Source organism: Solanum dulcamara, chromosome 1 (assembly GCF_947179165.1).
Source record: "Solanum dulcamara chromosome 1, daSolDulc1.2, whole genome shotgun sequence".
Lineage (NCBI taxonomy): Eukaryota > Viridiplantae > Streptophyta > Magnoliopsida > Solanales > Solanaceae > Solanum > Solanum dulcamara.
The window spans coordinates 2,936,022-2,963,167 of record NC_077237.1 but is presented as its reverse complement, the minus strand read 5'-3'; the positions used below and the strand labels follow the sequence as shown (position 1 = coordinate 2,963,167).

The following is a 27,146-nucleotide window of genomic DNA, read 5'->3' as shown; positions in this document are numbered from 1 at the left end:
TACAAAAGTTAGTTCTTATTTGTGCTAATAAATGGTAATACAATACCAATGAATTAGTTAAGTACATGTAAACCATCCGAATCATCGTGAAAAAAAGAAGAAGAGAGAAAGACTTAATATATAATTAGCTTTTAAATTTGTCAGAATATTTCATTTAAACACTCGAGCTAAGTCATGTTTTAATTGAAAATCTAAATTCTTAATAAGTGTTTCAATTAGACACTTTCGATTCAAATTTGAATTTTTTTACGTATAATTATATTGAAGTGAATGCATATAATTAAAACAAATGACATATTTTATATCGTTAACTGAACTATTTGATAAACGAATGAAAACACAAAAAATCATAATCAAAACTTAAACCGAAAAGTATCTAATTGAAACTTTATTAAAAATTAAAATGTTTAATTAATATAATTTAATTCGAATATCTAAATAAAATATCCTCAAAATGTTTTATTAGCTTATTAAACCAAAAAAGATGTTTCTTCTCAACAAGATATTGATGACAATCATCAGTCATCACCGTGTCCTTGAATCACTCAAGAAAACAGACAATTTATTTTCCTTTTACAAGGTAAAAGACAACATGAACTCAACAAAGATTTGGACAACATTCTTGAAAACTTAAGGAAGCCAAAGCACATAATTTTGGCAAAGGAACATAATTATATGCTCCTCCCATTTCAATTTATTTATTTACTTTTTATTTTACATAAAATTTATAAAAACATAAATAATTTTGAAAAGATATATAAACTGTATCAAAATATCAGTAAGCTAATAATTAACTTTTGAAATGAACTAAAAAAAAAAAAAACAAAAAAAAAAACAGAGTAGTAACCCTCCAATGACTATTTCTCAACGGCAACTGACATAATAGTGGCATTTTTGTCTTTTTATACTTCCACACCATCACAAGAAAGCAACAGCTCAGCAGTAATATGAAAACAAGCAAATCAAAGTATAGTACTTACTTGTAGTCTTTTGAGCTCTTCCTGGCTAAGCAGTAGCCATTAATGGTTTGAAAGAGCTCAAGAAAACCATATTCCCTTCATTCTGACACCCCCATTAGTGTATTAGCAGAAACTTCAGTTCTTTCTTTGCTTAAAGATTTGTTCTTTTCTTGTTTTTGGGTAGTGGGGGTGAGAGAAACAGAAGAAAGAATTGATTTTTTTGGTGTTTTATTGACACCCTTTTATTGCATTATTTGAAACTTCAGTTCTTTTGCTTAGAGATTTTTTCTTTTCTTGTTTTTTGTAGTGGGGGTGAGAGAAACATAAGAAAGAATTGATTGTGTTGGTGTTTTCTTGATACCCATTTGAGGAAATAGTGAAATGGAAGGTGGGTCAAACTCAGAAATGAAGGAAAGAATGGATAGGCAAAAGGGGGTAAATCCAAAGATTGAACCTTTTGTACCAAAGAAAGGTTATGACCCTAGGGAGTTGAAATCTTGGGCTAAGAGGACTGGTTTTGTGTCAACAACTTTTTCTGGGGAGAGTGAAAGAGGTGGTGGTCATAGTAGGAGGGATTTTGATAATGGGAGAGATCTGAATGTGAGGAATAATGAGAATGCTGGCTTTGATTTGGAAATCGGGGTTGATAAAACTGAAACTGTATCTCCAAAGATTGAACTTGATCCTATTTTAGGAAGGGCATGGAATAGAGGGGTTGAAATTGAGCCAGTTTTGAGGTCTAACGACGAGGGTTTGAGAAATGGAAGAGGAAGAGGAAGAGGTGAAAATCTTGGGAGGAGAATTGAGATGGAACCTATTTTGAGAGCTCATAATGAGGAGAGAAAAGATGTTTTGAATGAGAATGGCAATCATGGTAATAGTACTAATGGAGCTGTGAATGGGCACATAGCTCAAGCTGCTGCTCCAGTTACAGAAGTACCAAGGAAAGATGATGGCAATATGGATGAAGAAGTGGGAATGGGCGTATATCCCGATGGCGAGGATCCTAGTCACGAAGGGTGTCATCAGTCTCCGCGGATGAAATGTGGATTAAGGGAAAATCCTGGTCTTGGTTAGTATTTATTCTGCTTTTAACATTGTTGAATGTTCACTGACTTGATCTAATCATTTTCCCCTTATACTTGGTTGTGATTCCTTGAGTTGAGGGTCTACCGGAAACAACCTCCCTACATCCAAGGTAGGGTAAGGTCTTTGTACACTCTACCCTCCCCACACCCCACTTTGTAGGGCACACTGGCTTTGTTGTTCTTGTACATTTGTACTTGGTTGTGATTCTTGTGAATGTCTTTATGTCAAATGTATTTGATGGAAATTTAAGAATCTTTTAGAATAGCATCACTAAGAGAGATAGTACAGTAACCATCTAAGTGGAAATATAATGTAGATGAGTCAATGAAATTATTGTGGCAGGGGCTAATGTATAATGACAATAATGTGTTCAATCCTTGATGTAAGGAACTGTAATCAGCTGGCTTGCTTAAATTTGTACAGAATGTTCTTTCTGAAAACACAAGAGGGAAGTGGACTGTGAGCTTTAAAATTGAGTAGACTTAGTTTGATTTAGTCGACTGAGAACTGAAATAAATAAGCTGCACAACAAACTCATTATTTTTCAGTTGAACAAGTATGGAGGTAAACTGCAGGAAAGTAAATGAGTCGAGTTTTTTTTATTATTATTATATATATATTGGTTTGGATCACATATATTATGCCTACTCGAGTCCCCTTGGAACACACAAGGGAATTATACCTCAAGCACTTTGAGGTTTATAATTTTACAATCTGTGGTTTTCTAGCATTCGCTCCCAACACTATTGAGTTGGTTTCCACTCTATCACCAAAAATGAAAAATGCTCTTTGGTTTTTCATTCAAGCACCAAACAAGTGAACAATACCATTTGGTTTTTACACGATCACCAAAGAAAGGACATCCACACCTCTCTTTCTTTCTCTCACTTTGCCTCTAATCACTGAAGTACCTGCTACATTTCTAGGTTGCCTTGGTCGATCCTTTTGAAAGCTATGTTGTTTAGACTCTTCAAAAATGTTGTGCGTGTCAGATACTCCAAAAGTAGTGTCTTTTTGGAGGATCCGACACGGGTGCGACTTCATTTTTGGAGAGTCCGAGCATAGGTTGGTAAGTCTCTTAAGAAAGCCTTTTGTGGAAAGTAAATTCAAGCATAAGAAGCATCTTAAAAGCCACCTCAGACAATACAGTAGACAACTTATCAAAATGAATTAGAAATCTTACAGTAGACATAAACACAGGTTCACCATTGGGAACTAATCTATCTATCGATGCTATATTTAAACTGGGAAGCCCCTAAAGTTGAATACTAAAATGTCCATCAAAATTAAATGGACCATTGTACCCTTCACAACAAAGTAAATTACCTTCAATTAAATGATTAATTTGAACTACACTGAACTAGGTAAACCGGATAGAGTCTTTCATATGCTAGTAGTACTTTGGCATTTGTGTAAAATTATCTTGTTCATTATTTACAATATCAGCCTTTCACCTTTCAGCTTTTATTTGTTTGTTCCTTTCAACTTCCACCATTAATAAGATTCATGCATAGCCTTTTCACATTCTTTCTTGCACTTTAGAAAGGTGTACAATGAAGTGTCAAAATCCCCCTTTTCCATAAAATCCATTCTCTTTACGTTTGGCGTAGCTGCAACAAACAAATTACTTTTTGTTTTCTATAAGTTAGCTTTCTTAAAGAGATACTTTCAAATTGATTTTAATAACAAAAAAAGAAGCTTAAGAACAAGGAGACATGAGAATACCTGTTTTTATAGGAATAGCAAATATGTCCAGTGACCACTATGTTTGTCGATCTAATCTTATAACAACAACAACATATCTAGTGTAATTCCACAAATGGGCTTTGGGAAGGGTGGTGTGTTCGCAACCTTACCCTTACCTTATGAAGGTAGAGAGACTGTTTCCGATAATGTAAAAAGAAGAAGCAAATATATCCCACTAATCCATGGTAAAATCTTATCTGCACTCGATGTTTAAACCAAACTAAAGAATGCAAAACACATCTTTCATACGCATATTTATTACTTAATCAAGTGATAAAGATGTGTTTTGTATTATCAAAAAACAAATATTTATCACTTAATCATGATTAAGTGATATGTATTTTCACTTTAATTTTAGATGTTAAGGTTAAAGTGCTTGATTTGGTATAAACATTTGTTGCAATATGTATTTACCATGATTATGAGACCAAATGATTAACTAATGGTAAAAACTTATCAACACCAGGTGGTTGATCAACCTATACTACTTTACCATGGTTTAATGATAAATTAATGTGAGAATGTGTATTAATTAACTATGGTTCAATAATCACAGTGTATGTGATATGGATTCATTGGCTTTGTGTAAACATTGGATGCGAGTAAATTTTTACCCCACCAGATGCTTACACCGAACCAATAGATGCAAGACATTTGTTTGCATATAGACTTCTGTCACCTAGATGCAAGACACTTGTTTTCCCAGACTTCTTTCACATAACCATGGTTAATTAATATGTATTCTCACGTTATTAAATTACTCAATCATGGTAAGTTGATGTGGTTTGATGTGAATACCGGGTGCGGGTAAGTTTTTCCTCCTAGATAGTAGGCAGCAAGTATAAAATAAATTTATCTATTTAGAAAGCCAACTAACAAACAAAGAATAATTTTATCTGTCTATTGCAAATGGTGCTAAGACGATACGCCTGACGGAAGAGCAAAAAAGGAAACTTGCTATTGGTAATGCTCTTATACAAACAAGAGAAAATGATAAAGTGGGCTGACACATAGCTATGCACTTTTGTAAAGTGGAATAAAGGATGTGAAAAGGTTATACATGAATGTTATTAATGGTGGAAGCTGAATGGAGCAAATAAATTCAAGTTGAAATGTGAAAAAACTGACATTGTAAATAGCAATTTAGATAATTAGCACATCAACAATAAGTACTGGTAGATAAAATATTTCTTCCTATTTACCCTGCTCAATGTAGTTCAAATTAATCATAATTTTATGGTAATTTTACTCCGTGGTGGTGAAGAGTAAAAGGCGCCAGTCAACTTTTGATAAATATTTTGGCAGTTCAACAGCAGACTTAGGGGCTTCCAACTTTTAGTGTAATATAGATATAGATTAAAGAAGTGAACTTATAAAGAAGTCACAGTTTATTTTGGTTCAGTTCACCATGGGAAACAAACAAAGATAGTAATATGCACTTTTTGTTGGTAAATACTTACCCGCACTTGGTGTTTATACCAAACCAATAAAGTTACTGTATGCATGACACATGTCTTGCATTCGTTGGCTTGATGTAAACGTCAAGTGGAGGTAAGACTTCTCATGGTGAAATTTATTAGATGCACGATCTCCTGAGATTCTACGTTGATCACTGTTGACCTTATTTTGTCCTTCAAACTGCAGTGCCTCTTATGTTCTATGGGTTGCAGCACTATTTGTCATTGGCTGGTTCACTCATTTTTATCCCTCTGATTACTGTTCCCACCATGGGTGGAAGTGATGTGAGTTGTTTCTTTTGAACTTGCAACTTGAATTACAGTAGTATATGGTTTAGCAAGTTCTTTGTCATTCTCATTGATTTCTCTTTCCATGTGGTGACAGAAAGATACTGCCAATGTGGTTTCCACGATGCTGCTAGTGTCTGGCCTTACCACAATACTGCACTCATATTTTGGCACCCGTCTGCCGTTAGTTCAAGGGAGCTCATTTGTATATTTGGCTCCTGCATTAGTTATCATGAATTCTGAGGAGTACCGGAATATTGCTGAGCATGTAAGTTAAAACTGAAGTTATCCTAGTGAGACTTTGTTTAGGTAAATGGTTTTTATATATTAGTTGAGGGTCTATCGGAAACAACCTCTCTACCTCTGAGGTAGGGGTAAGGTCTGCGTACACTATGTTGTCTTTATATATCAATCTTTGTATGTGTATTTAATATGTTCAAATGATTACCTTCTTTTACTCTACTACTACTTGAAGTGTTGACCATTTCCAGAACAAATTGCTTCAGTAACAATCTCTAGTCTTTACACTGCATGTTCCTTGGAACATCTCTAGAAAGACTCTGCTTATTCCTCATTATGTTGTGTCAATATTGACTGCATGTAAAATTTATTTATTCTATATATTTATTTTACATGTTCTTATAATAGATGGGTTTTTGTTGATGGAAACTTTTCGGGTGTCCACAGAAATTTAGGTTCATAATGAGGGAGTTACAAGGAGCTATAATTGTTGGATCGATTTTCCAGAGCTTCTTGGGTTTCAGTGGCTTGATGTCCCTTTTTCTACGGTAATGTTTGAGCACTTCACTCAAGTTCCTTCTTGCCAGCCCCCTTTTGTGAGTTTCCTTTGTAAGAGAACTTAGAAAAGTTGTGTTTGTTTTTTAAATAATGTGAAGTAAATTTCAGTATATAGAAATGATCTTTGGATTTTGCATGCTATCGAAAAGTAAACGAGTAAACCACTAATGGAACATGAAATGATCTTTGGATTTTGCATGCTATCAAAAAGTAAACAAGTAAATCACTAATGGAACATGTTTCTTGTTCCCATTTATAGCACTATCTTGAATATTCATGTCTTACAGTTTCATGAGGAAGTCAAGTTCCCAGCTGGGAAAGTGAACACGGTTTTCAGAAAGCATAGGATGGTTAATGTTATCTACAAATTGCAGTAATGTGCAGAATCCCAGAACCATTTTAGCCTTAAAAATATACTCTTTTGTTGTATTTTACAAATATGACTTTCTATAGACATGAAGATATCAAAATAACTCAAGCATCAAAAAAGATGGATTACAATGGAGTTTGGGATCTGTATAAACTTTGTAATAATTGTCTGTATAAGTTAAAAGTTTTACCCAGACTAGCTTTGAGTCATGGTTGTATGCATTAGATCAGTCTTTTAGTTCTGTTTTTAAGACTCTACTGAGAATTAATCAATATGTTTTAAGAACATATCCTGCAGGTTCATAAATCCCATTGTGGTCGCACCAACAGTAGCTGCAGTGGGTTTAGCATTTTTTAGCTATGGCTTTCCACAAGCTGGTAGTTGTGTAGAAGTCAGCCTTCCTCAGATACTGCTTATCCTTATTTTTACCTTGGTAGGTCGTATGAATGTTTTATGATCGTAATTTTTCTTTTTTCGTATACGATTATTTACTGAAATCTTTTCTTACTTGAAAAAAATTTAAAAAACGCATTGTATTGGCATGAATAAGTGAGCTGATTTTCAGCTATGTTGCTCAGACTCTCCAAAAGTACTGCCACGCCCGTGTCTGATCCTCCAAAACAACACTCCTTTTGGAGGATCCAACACGCACCCGATTTTTGAAGAGTACAAGCAACATAGATTTTCAGTGTCTCACTTCTGAGATCTAGTATATTTTGTTTCCTTTCACTAACTTCGTTCTGTCATTTCTCTTTACAGTACCTTGGAGGAACATCCATTTTTGGTCACCGAGTGTTTCGTATATATGCTGTACGTATTTTCTGCTCGTTCTGTTTTTTCTCTTTGGATTTTTTCTTTTTGGGAGGTGGAGGGGTTTTGGGACGGGAACCTCTGAACAAGATAATATTAGTGGATTTAGTTCCAAGACCTTTGTTATGGAGAACTCTTTTAGGAGATGTATTATGATTTTTCAGCTACTACAGAAACAATCATCACATATTCATCTGTGTTCTAACGAACAAAAAATAATTATTGCAGGTCCCTGTTAGTGTTATGATCATTTGGGTGTATGCGTTTTTCCTGACAGCTGGTGGTGCATATAACTTTAAGGGTTGTAGCCCCAACATACCGAATTCCAACATCCTTATTGATGCTTGTCAAAAGCATGCAGATACAATGAGGCACTGTAGAACTGATGTCTCCAATGCTATGAGAACTGCTGCCTGGGTCAGGATTCCTTATCCTTTCCAATGGGGGGTACCGACCTTTCGGTTACGGACTTCAATCATTATGGTGATTGTATCGCTAGTTGCTTCCATTGACTCGGTGAGTAATCATTGACCTATTAAAGGTATCATTTATGGCATTGAAATCATTCTGGTTAGGTGTTTCACCAAGATGAGGTCTCGTTTTCACAATTTGGCATTTCTGGCATATCTTCTTCTATATATTAGAGGAAAAGGAATCTCACTCTTCTTTTCACTTTGCTGACAGATTGCATTTCACCTGCAAGATTAAAAAAAGAGGAAGCATGAATGAGTTTATATGATCTTCCTTCTTTGTTGTTTTTGGTTCCTCTGAAATCTTTCATGTTGCTTTTAAAAAAGAGTAAAGGGTCAAAAACACACCTGAAATATCTTGTTTTTTTCAAGTTTTCTACCTGAAATATCACAAAATGTTTATCGAAACAGATTTGGTCTAGTCAGGGTCAAGGTGTGTCTCAATACACATTTGGTGATAATTTAGGTAGGCTATTCACATACTTTACAGTTCAGGTATGAAACTTGAAAAAATGAGATATTTTAGGCGTGTTTTCGATCCTTCACTCTTTAAAAAAAAGTAAAAAGAAAAAAAAGTTTGTCTTTTACTAATCTTACCATCTGTCATAATTCAAGGCCAATTATTGATTAACATTTGCACATTGTAGATTGGAAGTTATCACTCCGCAGCAATACAAATCAATCTGAAACCCCCAACCCCAGGTATAGTCAGCAGGGGGATTGGTCTGGAAGGTTTCTGCAGTGTATTGGCTGGACTTTGGGGAACGGGTACTGGGGCAACAACTTTGACAGAGAATGTACACACGATCAATGCAACAAAGGTAGCAAACCGAAGGGCTGTGCAGCTTGGAGCAGCTTTTTTAATCCTATTCTCCTTTGTAGGTATGATTTAATGTAGACTAATTGGTCATTGAAGCTGGAAAAAACTTATCCTATCCCTTCTTTTTTTCTACTCCCTCCGTTTCAATTTGTTTGTTTGGTTTTGACTTGGCACGAAATTTAAGAAAATAAAGAAGAAAGAAGATTTTTGAATCTTGTGGTCTTAAACTAAAGATATGAAACTAAAGATATGAAGAATGTACCAAAATGTCCTTTACTCTTGTGGTCTTAAACATGCCATGTGGAAAGTTAGATTTAAAGAGTTGCCAAATAAAGCAAAGAGGCAATCTTTTTTAAACGGACTTAAAAGGAAAGTAAGACAGACAAATTGAAATGGACGGAGTATATAAAAGCTCGTATCCTTTTTCCTGCATGTTATGTCTGTTCTATGCATCACTTTTCCTGTTTTCCATAAGTTTTCGTCATACGATCTCTATTTTCAGAACATGATGACTCAACTTTGTCATAAGTTTTCTCCTGTGGAAGTTTCTATACTAGTTAGATGAATGGAAAGTAGCATTGCAAGATTTTCACCATCTCCGTTCCCCTTTTACAATGCTGTACTGGTCCATGAATTTTGTTGATAAATGTGAAACCTGAAAGACAGATTCCTGATATTTGGCAGTTCAACCATAAAGAATACTCTCGTCAATGGAACATGTAGCATGGCTTGAATAAATTCAGGGGCGGAGCTAGAGTAGAGCTTACGGGTTTGGCCGAACTTAGTAGCTTTGGTCCAAATCCTTATTTGTCTTAAAAAATCCATTTCATTTGTACAAATTATTAATTTAGAACCTAGTAACTTAAAAGAACTAGAATCCCGAACCCATAAGCTTCAAATCCTAGCTCTGCCTCTCGATAAGTTTTTAAGTGCTGTGTTTCATATATCTTACTGCCTTCTTGGTCTATTCTTGTAGATACTGAACATTTAAGTTCTTGTTATTTGCTTCTTTTAATATGAAAAATACCTAGATGATGTTGCCTTGAAAACGTCTTTGAATAGCTGGCTAGTTCATTTGCAGAGACATGTAACCTCTTATTTCTTAACTGATGTGGTAGGTAAAATTGGTGCTATTCTTGCTTCTATACCACAAGCATTGGCAGCTGCAGTACTATGCTTCACATGGGCTCTTATTGTGTCTCTGGGACTATCGACATTGCAATATACACAAAATGCAAGTTCCCGAAACATTATAATCATTGGTGTATCCTTGTTCTTTGGTTTGTCGGTCCCCGCTTATTTTCAGCAGTATGCACCAGAGACCGGCCTAATCTTGCCTGGCTATCTAATTCCTTATGCAGCAGCATCCAATGGACCAGTACATACCGGGAATTCGCAAGTGAGTTCATCTTAAAGACTTCTGATATTGTCCTTTAGTTAAATATGTACAAATATTAGATTTAGAACCCAGTTACTTAGAATTGAAGTCGACATTCTAAAATCCAAAACCTAGAAAGTCGAAATCCTTACTCCGCCTCTTATTGCACGTAATTTGGTATAAAATGGAATTGTGTACAAGAACGGAATTCTATAGATGTACTTTCTACTGAATTTTCCTTCTTAATTTTCCATGAATTCGCAATGAACTAACGACTTGTTTCTTCCTAATGTTGTTGTCAGTTCAATTTTGCAATGAATGCACTTCTGTCCTTAAACATGGTTGTCACACTATTAGTGGCATTCGTGTTAGACAATACCGTCCCTGGTAGCATACAAGAACGAGGAGTGTACGTTTGGTCAAAGGCTGAAGACATTATGACAGATCCTTCTTCCCTTTTAGACTACTCATTACCGAGTAGAGTAGCAAGATGTTTCCACTGGGCTAAATGCGTCGGTACATGACAATATGCACAAAAAAAAAACCTTGTTTGCTGCATGTCAAACTTCAGGAAGAAACTTATTGTGGTTCAAAGCATAGCTTAGAAAGAGTAGAGCTAAAATAGATGAAAGAGTACATACATATTTTACCATCTTATACACTATGAAGTTACAGACTTCAGCAAAATATAGCACATTATCTCTGTAATTGTGAAAGAGCCATGGGGCAATCCCATATTCCACTGTTAATTCATTCTTATATGGAAATGTAAGTTGGTTTTTTAGTTATGATGAATGGAAGCATTATATTGAAATACTCCCTTATAGGTTCTTTTTCTTTCAATTTCTATTACTATCTATTGTCACTGGTATTTCGTTTATCATATTATTTGTTGTAGTTATTGTTCCCTTTTACGGTATATTTTGTCATGTCTTGTGTCGTATTTTTGTCTTGATTTCTTCACTCCAGTCATTTTCTTAAGTCAAGATCTATGAGAAACAGTCTCTCTACCTCTCAAGGTAGGTTAAGGTCTACGTACACACTAGCCTCCGTAGACTCCACTCACCGGGTATGTTGTTACTCTTGCAATGGAATGTAACTTGCCTTCAGATGGAAAATTTCCCTGTTTGATTTGTGAAAAAAAGTTCTAAAAAGCCCTTGGAGCTAAGAGCACACTATGTGATGCGTGGTTAGGCATGCATGTCATTGGTTTGAACACTTGCCACAGAAAAAGGGATGGTATTTAAGTTGAGAAGGGTAGAAAGGTAGGCCTATTATACACTGAGTTTCAAACAATGCACCAATGACACTAGGGATTTCTCAGTTATATAGCTAGTGCCCTTGAGTTATTCTCTTTCAAACAATGCACCAATGACACTAGGGATTTCTCAGTTATATAGCTAGTGCCCTTGAGTTATTCTCTTTAGTATCGCCTTCTCTCATCGTTAAAGGCGCCGCAAGGCACTCGACTAGAAGGAGTGGAAGAGAAAAGTTATAAAACTATATGTTATAAAACTACATGATTGCCATCCTTGATACATTTAACAGTAAACAAATTGTCAAAGATGGTTCTTAGACCATGTTTACTCAAATCTAAGAAAATGAGTTCTTTTGTTGCTTTTGCTATCTTTATTCTTCCTCCTGCATGTACGAAATCCTATGAACCTTCGTATCAACTTTCACTATTTATCTGTCTCTCTCTATCTGTCTATTTATCTATCTATCTATCTGGTAGAAGTTGATGTTTTCTTTTGCCAGTCTTGGATCACAGCACGTAAACCGTGATTCGGAGTGAGAAGATTGTCCTTGAGCTTTAAATTTGTCATTGGTGAGGTATCTCTTCCATTCTTTAGCCATTCCTCTATAGCTTCTAGCTCATATGAAAATCCATCAGCTGCAACATGTGGATTCTTCATCACTTCCTGCAACAAACAACAAAAAGTATATGAAGAAATGAAAAAGAAAACAAGAATTAAGGGTGTGGTATGATAGAAGTCAATTTTCATGAAAAAACGTTTTCATTGGACAATATTTTGTCAATCAAACACCAGAAAATGACTCTTGCTCGTACCAATACACACCCTTGAAATGTTGGGATAGACAACAACATACCAAGTAAAATCCCATAAGTGGGGTCTGGAGAGGGTGGTGTGTACACAACCTAACCCCTACCTTACGAGGGTAGAGAGACTGTTTCTAGTAGACCCTCGGCTCAAGTAAAGGCATAACAAAACAAGAAGGAAAAAAGAATACAGTAGAGAATAGACAATGAACCTGTAAAATGGGGCAAAGGAAGAAATTAGGAAGCTCTGTGGAGTCTTCATCACCATCTAGATTTCTTCCATTTGCCACAACACATTCACCATTTGCTACTATTTCATCAGCTAACTTCTTCACTTTCTCTAGTTCTCTTGCCAAATTAGTCATGTTTAACTCCTTGTCTTCATGAATAGACAAGCACTTTATTCCTATTCTACCAAGCTCCAGTGCTATATCCAATGGCCACTCTCCGGCCATCGGATCAAGCACTTCAATAAGCCTACTCTGGTCCATCATAATCGCCTCCTCAACCAGCCCGGCCCAGTTTCTTCCGGTCAGAATTTGTAAGACTAAGTTTCCATAAGCCCGGATATCTGATCTTATATCCGATTTGTCACTGGACAAAGGTGTCCGAACACCATGGATTTTCGCCACATTGTTACGATCAAGAAGTATTTTTGAAGGGTTGAGGTTGCCATGAGCCAAGGGCCTTGGCTTGGCGTGGTGGAGGAAGCACAGGCCTGTACAAACATTGGCTACAATACATATCCTAGCTTGCCAGTTTAGGCCCTTGTTTCTCCTTTTAGAGCCTCTGTTGCCTGAGAAGAGAATGTCTCTTAAGCAACCATTATGCATATACTCGAACACGATGCACCTTAGCTCAGAGCAATATCCAATCATCGATAGCATATGAGGATGCCTCATATGGCTTAAGAGCTTCACCTGCATCAGAATTTTTTGGATTTCAGACACGTAATGATATTATTTTCGTGATATTGTTAATTTATGGAAAAAGGATAAAACATAACCCTCGACTACACGAAATATCCTAATTTTACTCTCCGTCATACTTTGAAGCCACTCTTACCTTTATCATTAGCATATTGTCTCGTACTTACCCTTGACACTAATGGAGCTCCAACTTGAAGTATAACGGAGTGTAATTTTAAACCATAGTCAAAAGTAGAGTGGTAAAGTTAGACTTATTTTTCCTCAAAAGTATTTTGACACGTGAAATCTACAGGTTTCATGCTCGACTTTATATTGCAAATAAAGAAATGTATGTTGTATTACCTTAGCTTGAAAGGTGTCTCCAGAATCAACATCAGCAGAACTATACAGTTTGATTGCAACTGATGTGTGATGAAGCTTAGCTTTATACACATCAGTCCAATCACCACCAGATTTCAACCTCATAAGATCCGAAAATCCATCCGTGGCTGTTCTAATTTCTGCAGCACTGAACTCCTTGTACTCAAACCTCGGTTCAATCAGCATTGTAGCATTACCTATTGCATCTTTTTCTCTACAAAACTCTATCCTTCGCCATAGAACATCTCTTTGCTTTCTGAACTCCACAATCTCCTGAAGTGTATCCGTTCTCTGCTTCAATACTTTTTCCACTTGGATCTCAGCACGCGATCTTGCCACAGAAGACAGCTGCATCTTGTTAGATAACTCGCGTTGTAGTTCAAGAATTGAGCTGAGCTTACTCTTTGTGACCTCGACTTCAGTGTGAAGTTCACTCAGCTCGTCTTTTATAGCGTCTAACTCTCTCTTTAGATCAGGCTTTCGCGCGAGTTCATCATTTATGCAGCCATCAATTTCCTCAGCCTATATATATATATAGCAAAGTGTAAAGTCTGTAAATTTTCAAAATGAAACTAGCTATGATGTATAAGGCGTCCAAGGACGTGGTCTAGTGATCAAGAACCATAAGGTCTCGAGTTCAAATCCCATTTGTCTAAGCCTAGGTGGACAGAGTTACCTGATACCTGTCCTGGTGGGAGGTATCAAGTACCCCGTGGAATTAATCGTGGTGCGTAAAATTGTAACACTTACTCTTCTAGTACATAATGTGATGGTCCATTGAGCCTTAGCTTGTCCTTTAACATGGGATTTTGCTTCTTCTCTGCTTAGTTGTATTGCTTCTTTAATCTCCAGAAATTTGATTCTCAAAGCTTCTTTCTTTTCTTGCACAGTCTAATATATTTGAATATTAATCAGACTAACATGAATAAGAAATCAATTTCAAAAAAATTGAGGGAATTATGAAAAAACAACAAAAGAAAAAAAGACTCAAAAAACTCATAAAATAAAACCAATGTAATTAGAATATTCAACTTTTTGCACCTAAGAATGTAGCGTAATGGTCAATGAAATCGGTACAAATTATGAAAGAAAAGGGTTCAAATCCCAGTAAAGACAAAAAAATGCTAAGAGACTTCATTCATTCTGCCTAAACCTCGGTGGCAACAATTGTTCAATATCTATACTGGTGGGAGGTAGCAAGTACTCAGACGAATAGTCGAATTGTGCACAAGTTAGGTCAGACACCCTGTTATAAAATAAGGAGATTATAACAGAGGGCTTCTCGATTCAGTTTTTGAAAAAAAAAACGATTCATCGAAGAAAAAAATGAGAAACAACGCTTCTTCATATACTGAAGAATAATAAGCAACTAGTTTGTACTATCACTATCATGAAAATTCTGATGTCCAAATAATCAAGAAATTAAGAATTTAAAATAAAAACAAATAAAGAAAAGGAAGCCAAAGTTGACTTGTCAAAAATAATAATCTCTTTTGCAACTACTCCAACTTATCATGGCCACATAATTTATTGAGATTAACTTTTATATCATCATAGATTTTGAATCAGATTTTACCTGCTCTATCACTTAAAAATTGTTACCAAGAATTCGATAACCATCTATAAAAAGTAAAAGACTACTTACCTAGAAAATAACGCAAGTTATCTGATACAACAAGTTAAAATACACTGATAATATAAAAATGTATTTATACTTACCATATTTTCTGCCATAACAAGCTCTGTAATGATGTTCTTTTGGAGAATCTCATCAGCAACAAAATCATCATTTTCTTCAAAATTTGAAGATAATAATTTACACACATAATTTTCAATTTCTTGTTTATACTTTTCCCATTGATCAAATTCACCATTGCTTGTTGATGATGATGATGAATCACATTGATTTTTCAACAATTTTGAACTATTTTCAGGAAACATTTTTATAACCAAATCTCTGAAACTTTTTCTCATTGATCTTGATTTTGCAACCATAATTCCTTGATCATCTTCAATTAATCCTCCATTATTTCCTTCTCTAAGAAAAACCAATTTCCCTCCACATATAATAAACAATTCACAAAATTCTGGCTTCTGTCTATGCACAAAAAATGATCCACTTATTGCACTTCTTGATTTCCTATATAAAAAAAATTAAGAAAATCATGAAATTAAATGATAAAAAAGATTCATAAAAAGGAGTATTTTTTTTTGTACCATGATGAAGGCTTCATGAAAGTCAATGACATGACTAATTTGGTAATCTTAAGACCAGAGATCAAATCCACCATAAAGTTTTGAATGGATTCATCATATCTTTCAATCTTGATTGCTTCAACTTTCACCTATACAAACAAAATAAGATTAATTTTTTATTAAAGAAATTACCAAATATTTTTTAAAAAGGTTATAAAGAATTATTAAAAAACATATACATTTCCACAAAAAACTTTGTATCTCCAAAGTATCTTTTGATTTTTTGCTTCTTCTAACTTTTCAAGATCCTTCAATTTTTCTTCATTCACTGATCCTGCTGGTAGCTTTCCCACTATACCAACAACAACAAAAAATAATAATTAAAATGAAGAAAAGGGTGTATGAATTAATCAAATAACAATTTTTTTTAAAAAGGGGGTAAATTGTGTTACACTTACTTGGAGTAATAACATAATCTTTACATATGTTATTAGAAGCATAAAGAATAACAATTGTGATTGAGTGAGAATTCCATCTTTTGAGAGCCCATTGTAAGGTTAAAATACCATCATGAATATCTGAATTAATTGCTACATAAACCTTGTTTTCCCTCTCCATTTTTATAGCCATGGCCAAGAAAAAAAAAGGTACTATTATATATGTATGGTAGTTTTATAAGTCATCACATATAGGGAAAAAAAAAGTCTTAAAAGGGTACGAAGTGTGAAGCACATGTGAGGAGAAAATATATATAAGTGGAAAAAAAATCTATGGTATTTTGAAGATTTTGTGTGTGATTTATTGAGGGGAAGAATTTCAAAACGGAAGTGAATAGGATTACTTGGGTTTTATATTGTTGTGTCAAGACAACCAAATTTTTTAATTTTTTTATTTTTTGATAAATAACATTTTTGGTCCAACAAATACTGATGAATTTTGATTTTAATCCTTGTGATATCTGTTTGAGTACATTTGATTAAAAGTTTGTTGAAACATGCACTTTTGATCCTTTTGCTTTGATCAAAAGTTGGGTCTTTCAATAACGTCTTTCCTCTGCAATATAAGGATAAAGTTCTTTTTTAACTTCACTTATTGAATATGTTGTTGTTCTCGCTTGTGAATCTTCATAAATTAGTCATGATTATCAATTGTTCTACCACTTTCTTCAATCTGGTTAGGGCTAGATCGATCGATTTCAGGTCAAATAAGAAAAAATAGAAGATTCCATCTCTAGAAAGCGCATATTAATCTACCTATTATTGGAGGTCAATTGTTTCACTCTCTCAAGATTGCAATTTCCATCGAGTTGAAAGAAAATGAGTAATGAGTCGGAAAATCAGGCATCGACCTTACTTATATGTTAAGCTTATAATATTACGCTATATTCAACTGTAATATAGTTTTAAAAATCACCCGAATATAATATATTTCTTAAAAGGGGGGAAAATACTTATTTAAATATGCTAATCATATATCATTTGGACTAAGAGTGTAATTTATTAATAACTTAGGGGCCAACAATGTTATTGTCTTTTATTTTTTGGACTTTTGGTTTAGGATTTTAGCCGGTCATAGCAAAAATGGGGCCAGATTGATTGGTACTTGATTTGATTTTTAGAAAATTTCTTGGATATTACTTTAGGACTCGTTTGGGAGAGATAAGTTTATTTTATATTTAGTCGGATAAAATTACATAATAATTTATTCTAAAATTAGTTATTTTGAAATTATAGTATTATTCATATCTCATATTAATGATAGAATAACAATTTTAAAATAATTAATCTCGAAATAATTTATTTCTGAACCCTTAGAATTAAAAAGGATTTAGAATATAATTAACATTTAATGTGATTAGTTAAAAAGGAGACTAGCTCTATGATGTTTGATAAATGCATATCCGAGGATATTCTTTGCCGGTAATTTACACTAAATATTAATTAATGAAAACTATACTTTGGTATGACTACAAGGACAAGTCAACGTTTTTGTTTGACACAACTTATCTCTATTAGCTATTTAGATATTTTTAACTTAGATAATTGATGTAATTTATATGCAAATTTCATTTGATTTGTTATGAATTGAATGATGAAAAAATCACTACGTTACAATTTTAGACTTTATATTTAATTATATGAAATGTAAACGTGTAAGTGGAAAAAATAAAAGAATAAATTAATTACTTAAACGATTATGTAACTTCGTATTATGTGGTTTATTTATTTCGTAAATTGTTAGGAATTAAATTATAAGAAATCATCACATTACTATTTCAGAGTATATCTTATTTTGCAGCCCCTTTGATGTTATATATGAAGGATTATGGTGCTAATATATTCTTGATGTTTGTATGGTAGGTGTTTTTGGTAATATAGAAAATTAACTAATAAGCTTTCACAGCTAATTAATTAATTTTATTTCATGGAGAAACAATTAGTAGAACACAATAAAAGTGCATTTTAAAAAGATACGTAACATGTCAACAAATAACATTAGGTACGTATGAGATGCATACCTCATCTGCAAGTATATTCTCTATTTGATTTTATCCAAAATTCTGTTAAAAGTTCAATTTTAACGTATTTATTTATTATTTACTTTTACGCTAGAAAGACGACAAAAAATATACTTTTTCTTTATATTGTTGGCTCATCGGTGATTTAAGTTTGATTAAAAAATATTTATCTCTTATTACATTTTTTTATTTAACGTGTTTATAAACCAAAAATCAATTATAAATTAAATTAATAATGCACAAAACTAAACCGAACCAACCGATTAGCCCCCCAACATAAACCTCCTTTAAAATTGATTATAGGTAAATACTCCTACTACTTGTTAATGAATATCTTATTCCACATTTATTACATTATTATTATTTTTTTTGGTGAAACAGAATGTTATATTTTGTTCCCAATTTGCTCACATAATCAATGTAGTGTAACGTGTAAAATGGAGTAATATAATATTAAAATAAAACTTATTTTAAAATCTTATAAACTTATTTCAAAATAAAACTTAATTAGAATCTTATTGATTTTGTTCTCTAATAGGCAAATTTTATCAAATCATGACATATTCCATGGAAAATCCATGAACAAATTATAGTGTAATCCATCAAGTTTTTCTTTTTCAAAATCAAAATAAAATAAATCAAAATGAAATAAATAGCGGGTCATAACCTTACCCATTTAATGCAAAACCATTTCCTCATTCTTACCAGAAAATAAATGTACAATAAATTAAAATTATAGCCTACATTTATATACATTTACTTTTATCCCTCAATTCCAAATTTACAGTCACTTTAGTTCAAAAAAAAATATTGCTTTAGGAATTCAAAGCTAAGTTTGACAATGATTTTTTCAATTATATAATTGCACATAATTTAAGAAGACGAAATTAATCTACTTTCATAAATAAAAATAACTTCGTAAACTATACAATATTACACTTAATTGACACTCATAATTTATGCTTATCTATTTCATAGAAGGGCAAGAATCAAAAGAGGGGAAAAAAGTATTTTTCCGACCAAATATGATTATATTTTTTTTTATTAGTCCTATTAAATTCAACAATTTCAATAATAGTTTTCCATCAAGCTCCCTTCTGTTTTTTGCGCGCGAGGAGTCGAGGATCAATCTTTATTCAAATTGAAAAGATAGAAGTATTGAAAACACTTATAAATTTGGTGTGAATTATTAGTTTCATTTTTGAACTATTGTCAATCTTAAAAACACTCATTTACATGATTAATTGAATTTAAACACACCCCGATCTTGTAACATAAGTGAAATACACTCCTAAATTCTCGTCAAGTTTAGGGGTATTTTCAACATTTCTCTCAGCTTTTTATTAAGAGTCTCATGTTCCTACAAAAGTTTGAGACCACTTGCTATGATATGTGGCAGATTGGGGGGTGTATCTAAGTTTACTTAGTCAAGTAAAGGGATATTTTTAAGGCTGTCAATAATTTGGAGACGAAACTAATAATGTACCTCAAGTTCAGAAGTGTTTTCAATACTTTTTTTTAATTAAAAAAACATTATTTCTTAATCCGTTCAAAGTGGTGAATAAAGTTCCAATAGAGATATATAAAAAGCATATATATCTTAATTGTAAATAGATGTAAGGGAACTTATTAATATTTATGATTAATTTTGTAAGTTAGCAACGAATATCAAGGGGGTGTAGCTCATATGGTAGAGCGCTCGCTTCGCATGCGAGAGGCACGGGGTTCGATTCCCCGCACCTCCAGTTGTTTAAACTTTTTACATTTTATTTTTAAATTTTTAATAACTAAAAAAAATTATTCTTTTTACCAATTTTAATATATAGTCGGGTGTATTTATTGTTATTTGCAGAAATTATGTTAGGCAAGTTGCTGTAATATAAGCAAAGTTTATCCTTTTGTGTAACTAACTTTTTAGTTTCTTCTTTGAATAAAAAAAAATGTATGTACAATCAATTGCCACGTTGAGAATATAAAATTTACGTCAAATACATCGACAATCTTTTAAATTTGTTGGTAAATGATGAACTATCATATGTTTTAATTGAGCATCTCTCAACATACGATAAAGTATTTCTATTAAATCCTTTTACTTTAAATTTTGAAAAATATTTTATGTATACTCTCAAACGTTCATTATGTAGTCACGTTAAATATACCACATCCTTTAATTAAACACATCACCATCAATTGGAACATATTATGGCTCTACGACTTATTGAGGCTAATGCTTATAATTAAATGAGGTGATATACTTTAGAGTTAATTTCTCTACCTAATGAACGTTCGAAAAACACATGCAAAAACTTTTCTTCATAAGTTTAATCGAAAGTCGAAAGTATCTAATAGAAACATTTTATCATTTGTTCATGTAATCTATTGGACAGACCATTATTATTGTGTTCAAATGATATTTATTGACACGTTTAAAAGGCTATCAATGTATTCGGGCTAACATTTAAGCAACCAACACAGTAGGAGGAAAAAAACTCGTCGAAAAAATAGAAAATGTTTTTAGTGCTTTAGTTTATGTAACGACCCATTATGTCGTTTTGAGAACTAGGGCTCTTATTGCATAAAAGGTTAATACCATAAATTGTTAATGGGTATTTTGGACTATTCGATAACCATAGTTATTTAGTTGAGGGGTAAATTTAGATAATTAAGTTAATTAGTGGACTAAATTGATAATTTAGTTAATATGTTATACCACTTATCCATATTTATTAAAATAAAGTGGAATAGGGTTTAATATTTCTATTACCCACTGCTATGCACGAACTGCAAACTAAAAGGGACGGTTCGGCGGCACAAAGAGAAGCAATCAATACTTCAGGTAATGACTAAAATTTCATTCTCGTTCTACACATTAGTTGCTAGGATCTACATTTTATATTAGTATATTAGTTGGCAATAAAATAATATTGAGAGGTGAGTGGAATTATGATTAGCCAGTGATGAGCAAGGAAGTGTTTAGCCTTAAAATTTTATTTAGTACTATTTTTTTGGCTTAAGTGGAACCCTCGTTGATTAATTTAATGAATGGTGTATTTCTTGAATTGTAGGTGCTTCTCGTTGCACAGCAAGTTGGTAGAACTTGATGTGTCATCGGTACAGGTGGCTAAGATGAATAGCCAACCTCTAAGTATATCACATTATGATTTAAGTTATAATATATTGAGATAGATAATTAACTATTAGATATATTATATTATATAAGTATTATTAAATCATGATATTGGAGGAATTGGGGCTTAACCCTAGGCTTGAGTTTTAAGAAATTAATTATAGAGTCGGGTGAGTTGTTGGGTTAGATTAAACATATGTATAATATTAGCATCTACGGATTAGTCTACTTATGAATATTGTATATTTGATAGATTGGAAACGTGAGGCTTCGAAGAAGGGAAAAACATTGGTGATTAGCTTGCTTGACTTCAGTTCTTCCGTTGAGGTAGGTTATGGTTTTATTCTACATCATAGATAGACTCTTAATAGTGATTGATATTCATGGAGTAATATGTGTGAAGTTTACTACGCATTTAATTGATGTGGTTTGGATGGTTGATATGTTATTGTGATTGGTCTAAAATTCCGAGGCCATGAAATCCATAATCTTGAACTTGCCCCATCAAAAATGGTGCCTTGAATAAAGAAGGCTTGATGAAATATTGTTAATGAAGTGGAATGTAATCATAAGGAAGGATAAATTAATTATATTTGGATCGGGTGTCACGTTCCGACACGGTATATTTGGATCGGGTGTCACGTTCCGACACGGTATATTTGGATCGGGTGTCACGTTCCGACACAGTATATTTGGATCGGGTGTCACGTTCCGGCACGGTAATATTAAAGGGAAATAAATTAAAATTACTTAATGCTACCCAATCTCCAAAAACTCATATTTCAAAGAGTGTGGTGTAGAGGCTTGAGTCCTCATGTGTGATCTTGATATTGTTGACCGGTTATGTAATTGTTCGTTGGTTGCCACCTGTTAAGTGTTGTTGTTGATTTCCCACTATTATTTTATGTATATTGATTTCTATTTTGAGTCGACCGATGATACCTACTCAGTACATGTTGCCCTGTACTGACCCCTACGTATATCTTTCTTTGTTTTATTTTGTGGAGTGCAGCGAGTCTTCCATCGGCTTCGACTCGACCTCAGCTCTAGTCAGTCTCCAATTCAGAAGATTTCAGGGTGAGCTACCCTTCTAGCTCGTGATGGAATTTCTCGGTTATGGCATGGTGTCTTTAGTTTTCGGACACATTTTATTATTTGTTTATTCTGGTGTTTGATATTTCCAGACTTAGATTTAGAATTATATGTCCTTAATGTGATGACTTTCAGGTTTTGGGAAAAATGTATTTATTTAAGCTTCCGCATTATTGATATATTTATTAGTTGGGGTTTGTATCGTTGGTTCTCCCACCCAGAAGGTTAAGTGTGGGTGCCACTCACGGCCCATTTTGGGTCGTGACAGTTTAGATCTACTTTCCTTGTCTATAAAAGATATATCCTTCCTAATTACACATATAAATCCTTGTATCAATCGACGATTAAGATAAGAGGGAGTTGTTCGGATGGTAAGCATCCTTCACTTTCAACCCAACTATTTGTCAATGAAAAATTAGTTAGGGCCAACCATATTTTTGTGTGTAGATATTGAGATTGTAATCTTGTATGCAATATATGGTTGTACAATTAACCAACTTTTAGTGCTTGTGAGTTGTGTTTCACAATTTGCAAGAGAAGATTAATGTGGAAGTTATAAAGTTATCTAAGATGAAATCAATATAGTATCATTAATCCTCTTGACCTGCATTTCGAATTCAAAGATCTGTGAGACTTATTTGACAAAATGATGAACAAGAAAAGAACCAGATCTTACTAATCTCATTTTCATACAATTCAATCAACATTAGAAGATCCAAATGTTAGTATCAACAGTATCATTACCAAGATATATTTTATTGAGAAAATTAATTGATGTATTGGTTTCGATTCCTATAATATTTTTATAGTGATACTTTTAAAAAATTATAAATAGAGTTCTATTATGTATTTTTATAGCAGATATATAAGATATACGTGAATTTAAAAACTCGATAGCAGTGAGTAGCCTCTTAATAGAGATGACAACAAATACCTGACATACACATATAATATACATACAATTTATAAATTTTAGGTATTAGTTCCCTCACACACACAACATACATTTCACTTGCAATTAGTCTACACATACATTGAATCCAGTTGGTCACACATACAGTTGTTGTCTTCATATACATTTACATACATCTAGTTTCTACTTGGAAAACACATGCATACACATACAATTATAATAAGATATTGTATCCGCGCGATTTCAATTAGGATTAGATTTCATATGGCTACAAATACAATATATATTGCTACGTTTTTTTGTTGTTGTTGTTTTTTTTTGGGGGGGGGGGGGGGGGTCTCGCTATATTTTGTCCTCTGTTTATGAAAAAATTACCATATAGTATACTTGGGCTTTAAAATAAAATGGTGGAGAAAAATTGAACTTCAGGCTACTCTATTGGGCCCATAACTGTCCACTACTAATGCAGAATTGGGCCAGATAATACTAGTGATTGATATGATGACCCATATATGGACCAATAAAACAGTTTCATATAGCCCAATAACTCAGTTCCATAAGAAAATCAAGTAAAAAATCATGAAGTCTAATAGGTAAATCATGTCAATCTTATTCTGAATTTTTTTTACATAAATTGCAAAAATTTATAAACATACTTCTTTAATGGGAAATTAACTTAAATAACCGTTCGTTAATAGCCTACAAATGGTTATTTATATATATATATATGTAAATATTTTTGACAGAACAGTCAAATGTGTAGTTTCCCTTTTTTTAATAGCTATTGAGGATTGCCAACAAGACCAAGAAGACTCAAATGCAAATCTTCTCCACACTAGATTTATGACCAACTTAAATTATATTGGTATTATCAAGGATCATGAAAAATTATTAACACTTTAAAAGTTTTATTCTTAAAATGCAATTATCCTCACTATCAATTTTGATCTTATTAATCTACCATAGTCGATAAAAAAAATCATTATCGTTGTTAGCTACATTTCAAAGTATGACCTAAATAATAAACTTTTTCTTTTTGGCAATAAACAATCAAACTCAAAACCACAAAGAGAAATTTATTTGCATCTTGATACATAAAATCCATAAATTGTGAAAATAACAAGTTTATCCATCTCATAAGGATTTTCAACCATCAATAATTCTCATCATACTTGTTTTAATTCTTTTGGCAAAGAATAATCCATCTCCTAAACAAGTATTTATAATGAATATCTATGAAATTCTATGGCCTTTACAAAGTGGGACCTCTAATCTAATAATAATAATAATATGAATCCAAATTCTTGTGTTGTCTCTTAGTTAAATGTCCTTAAAGGGATGACAGAGGATCCAATCCTACTTACTATAATTAATTAATAATACAATCAAATAATAACAAAGTTAATAATTAGAGGGCGGTAGCATGTAATATGAGGTATTAGATATGATAATATCTATTAAAATACAGAATTATTTTATTTTATATTTGATTGAAGGTATCAGGTAATTTTTGAATTATTTATTTTACAATTTATACCTTACTAATAGAATAAATTATCACATATACATAATAAAGTAATAAATTTGTTGAAAAGCGGGAGAAAGTGCACGTGCGTCTCTCTCCGTAATCATCGAGATATTTGAGTCAAAAGATACCACGCACGTGCCTTTGGTCAACGGTCAAAAGCCAGTGTGATCACAATGCACGAGTTTAGGGGCCGTAAACATAAATTAATAAATTACTTTACTAAACTATAATTAATTAATTTATGGACATGATTTAAATTACGGATTTTCATTTATTTAATGTGAATTTCTGACGTTATTATTTTTAAATTACTCTATCTATATTTAGAACCTGCTCAAAGGTATTATCATACACATTTTGATTAATGTATTTAATTATTTGGAAATCTTGTGTTATTTATATTAATACATAAGAATAGCACCACAAAATGATTGATGTGATAAATATGACTCCTCTATTTTAAAAAGAATTTTCATAAGAAATTAAAATGCTCGCGCACTAACATAATATTATTAATTTTCAATTTAATCTCTTAGATTTTGATCTCATGTTCGAATATTAATTTTTCAACATTTAAGCATGTATGTATATTTTATCTTGGCAACTTAAGCTAAGAAAATGGATAGGCTATTCGATAATTAGTTAAAGTAGTCGCAAACTGAAATAATATTATCAATGGTAGATGAGAACGATGAGTGGGATGGGATTTTGATTTTCTTTTTTGAATTAAGAATAGTATTAGGGTGATAATTGTGATGAACATAGGTCATGGTTTGCATGTTACTCTGCTATTTATTTCTACCTTTTGATAGATTTCTTCCACATGGAACAAATACGAACCGTTAATTATATTATAATTAATTTAATTCACAGCTGTTCTTTTTTAAAATAAATAAATAAATCATTTTTTTTCTTTTTTAGTGATTTGTTTTTTGGGATAAGCTTCAAAGTTTGGATTGTTTTTTTTAGATTCTTAGCTTTGTGTTCGGACATTCTCAGATTGTACAAGTTAGTCTGAATGGGATTAGGTTTCTATTTATGTATACTTTTGACTAATTGTAGCAATTCTTTTATTAAATAAAGAAAATAAAGCAATTTAGTTTATTTTTTCTTCATGTTTGTGTTTATCTTGATTAAATATATTTTTTACAAGTAGATATGATTCCAATAAAATGATATAGCATTGATTTATAGATATATCGGTCCATAGTTATAAAACTATGGTAAGTAAAAGTATTAAAAAGAGAACGAGATAGACCTAAAATCATATGGAAGAAAGTGATCTCATAAGATCTCCAAATAATTGATATCAATACAAACTTAATTAAAGAAAGGTACAATCAAAGAAAAGGATCCATAGTGTTATTAGTAGCTACTAGTTGAGAATATAATATGGTACGTATAAATTTAAATGAAGAAATGAAGATTCATATACTTGATTTCAACTTGTTTGAAACTGAAGTGTAGTTATTATTTTTAGATTGATTTTCGTTTCTAGTAACACATTTTGTAACTTGATTTTTGAAATTTAGTTTCTTTTTCTTTAAAAGGTTTTGGTTTTTTAAAAGATTTTCCAAATCAAATGCAAGTTTATTTTTTTCTTTCGTAATCCTTTTTCTTTTCCTTTTGGGATATGATTCTCGAATTAGAAAAGGAAAACAAAAAAAGTGGTTGGAGAAAATAACAGAAAAGAGAAAAGGGGGCTACTGATTGTTTTCTAACAAACAATTTTCTGGGAAATAAACGAAAATATTGACATTAGTGCTCTTGAGCATTTATATTATCTTTCGTAGTAGGCATTCTTATTTGTGTCACAATTGATTCAATAAGATATGTGTTTGATGCACAAAAATTTATCTTCAATTTCCCAAGTTTACTTATTCGTGGCGATTTTAAATATTAAAAAAATAATCAAAATTTGATAGGCAACACTTCTCCTTTTACGAATTTTATGTGAAGCAAATCAAAATTAATCAAATTCTGAAACGCAAGTAATTCTTTACTGGGTGAAAAACAAAAGGAGTACAATGCTTTTCCTTTCGTTCAAATTAAGTTCCAATCCTTCTTTATCTTATGGTTATTTAATTAAATAATTAGGTGCCGTTTGGCCCCAAGTTTTAAAAGATTCTTGGCAAATTAATTTTTAGTGAAGTTTTATCATGCTTTTGGCATAATTTTTTTAAAGTTTTGGTGAAGTTTTAAAAAATATTTTTTTGCATATGTAACTCTATAAATT

General features: G+C 32.5%; 2 protein-coding genes and 1 non-coding gene across 3 annotated transcripts; 2 read left to right on the top strand and 1 right to left on the bottom strand.

The window, feature by feature from the left end:
- The first annotated feature begins 925 nt into the window (after positions 1–925).
- LOC129897689 (nucleobase-ascorbate transporter 11) lies at positions 926–11,050 on the top strand. The gene is made up of 10 exons (XM_055973050.1): positions 926–2,031; positions 5,439–5,536; positions 5,637–5,807; positions 6,227–6,327; positions 7,005–7,140; positions 7,467–7,517; positions 7,746–8,033; positions 8,635–8,869; positions 9,926–10,206; positions 10,488–11,050. Exons 1-10 carry the CDS (start codon positions 1,341–1,343, stop codon positions 10,707–10,709), a joined length of 2,274 nt encoding a protein of 757 aa, XP_055829025.1. The 5' UTR covers positions 926–1,340; the 3' UTR covers positions 10,710–11,050.
- Positions 11,051–11,664: 614 nt separating this feature from the next.
- Positions 11,665–16,531, bottom strand: LOC129897673 (putative U-box domain-containing protein 50). The gene is made up of 8 exons (XM_055973049.1): positions 16,191–16,531; positions 15,972–16,084; positions 15,754–15,881; positions 15,256–15,676; positions 14,287–14,427; positions 13,519–14,058; positions 12,460–13,167; positions 11,665–12,107 (listed from the first exon to the last, which is right to left on the bottom strand). The coding sequence occupies exons 1-8, from the start codon at positions 16,360–16,362 to the stop codon at positions 11,910–11,912; spliced, it is 2,421 nt and encodes an 806-aa protein (XP_055829024.1). The 5' UTR covers positions 16,363–16,531; the 3' UTR covers positions 11,665–11,909.
- A 3,391-nt stretch (positions 16,532–19,922) lies between these two features.
- Positions 19,923–19,995, top strand: TRNAA-CGC (transfer RNA alanine (anticodon CGC)). The gene has a single exon. It is a non-coding gene; the product is annotated as a tRNA-Ala (tRNA).
- The last annotated feature ends 7,151 nt before the right edge of the window (positions 19,996–27,146 follow it).

Bases quoted from the DNA above. Each gene is read 5' to 3' on its own strand.
- LOC129897673 (XM_055973049.1), bottom strand. From the start codon at position 16,362: ATGGCTATAAAAATGGAGAGGGAAAACAAGGTTTATGTAGCAATTAAT. The intron at 16,085-16,190 runs GTAAGTGTAACA...TTGTTGGTATAG, and splicing joins AGATTATGTTATTACTCCAA to TGGGAAAGCTACCAGCAGGA. The intron at 13,168-13,518 runs GTAATACAACAT...ATTCTGATGCAG, and splicing joins GAGACACCTTTCAAGCTAAG to GTGAAGCTCTTAAGCCATAT.
- LOC129897689 (XM_055973050.1), top strand. From the start codon at position 1,341: ATGGAAGGTGGGTCAAACTCAGAAATGAAGGAAAGAATGGATAGGCAA. The intron at 6,328-7,004 runs GTAATGTTTGAG...CATATCCTGCAG, and splicing joins TTGATGTCCCTTTTTCTACG to GTTCATAAATCCCATTGTGG. The intron at 10,207-10,487 runs GTGAGTTCATCT...TGTTGTTGTCAG, and splicing joins TACATACCGGGAATTCGCAA to TTCAATTTTGCAATGAATGC.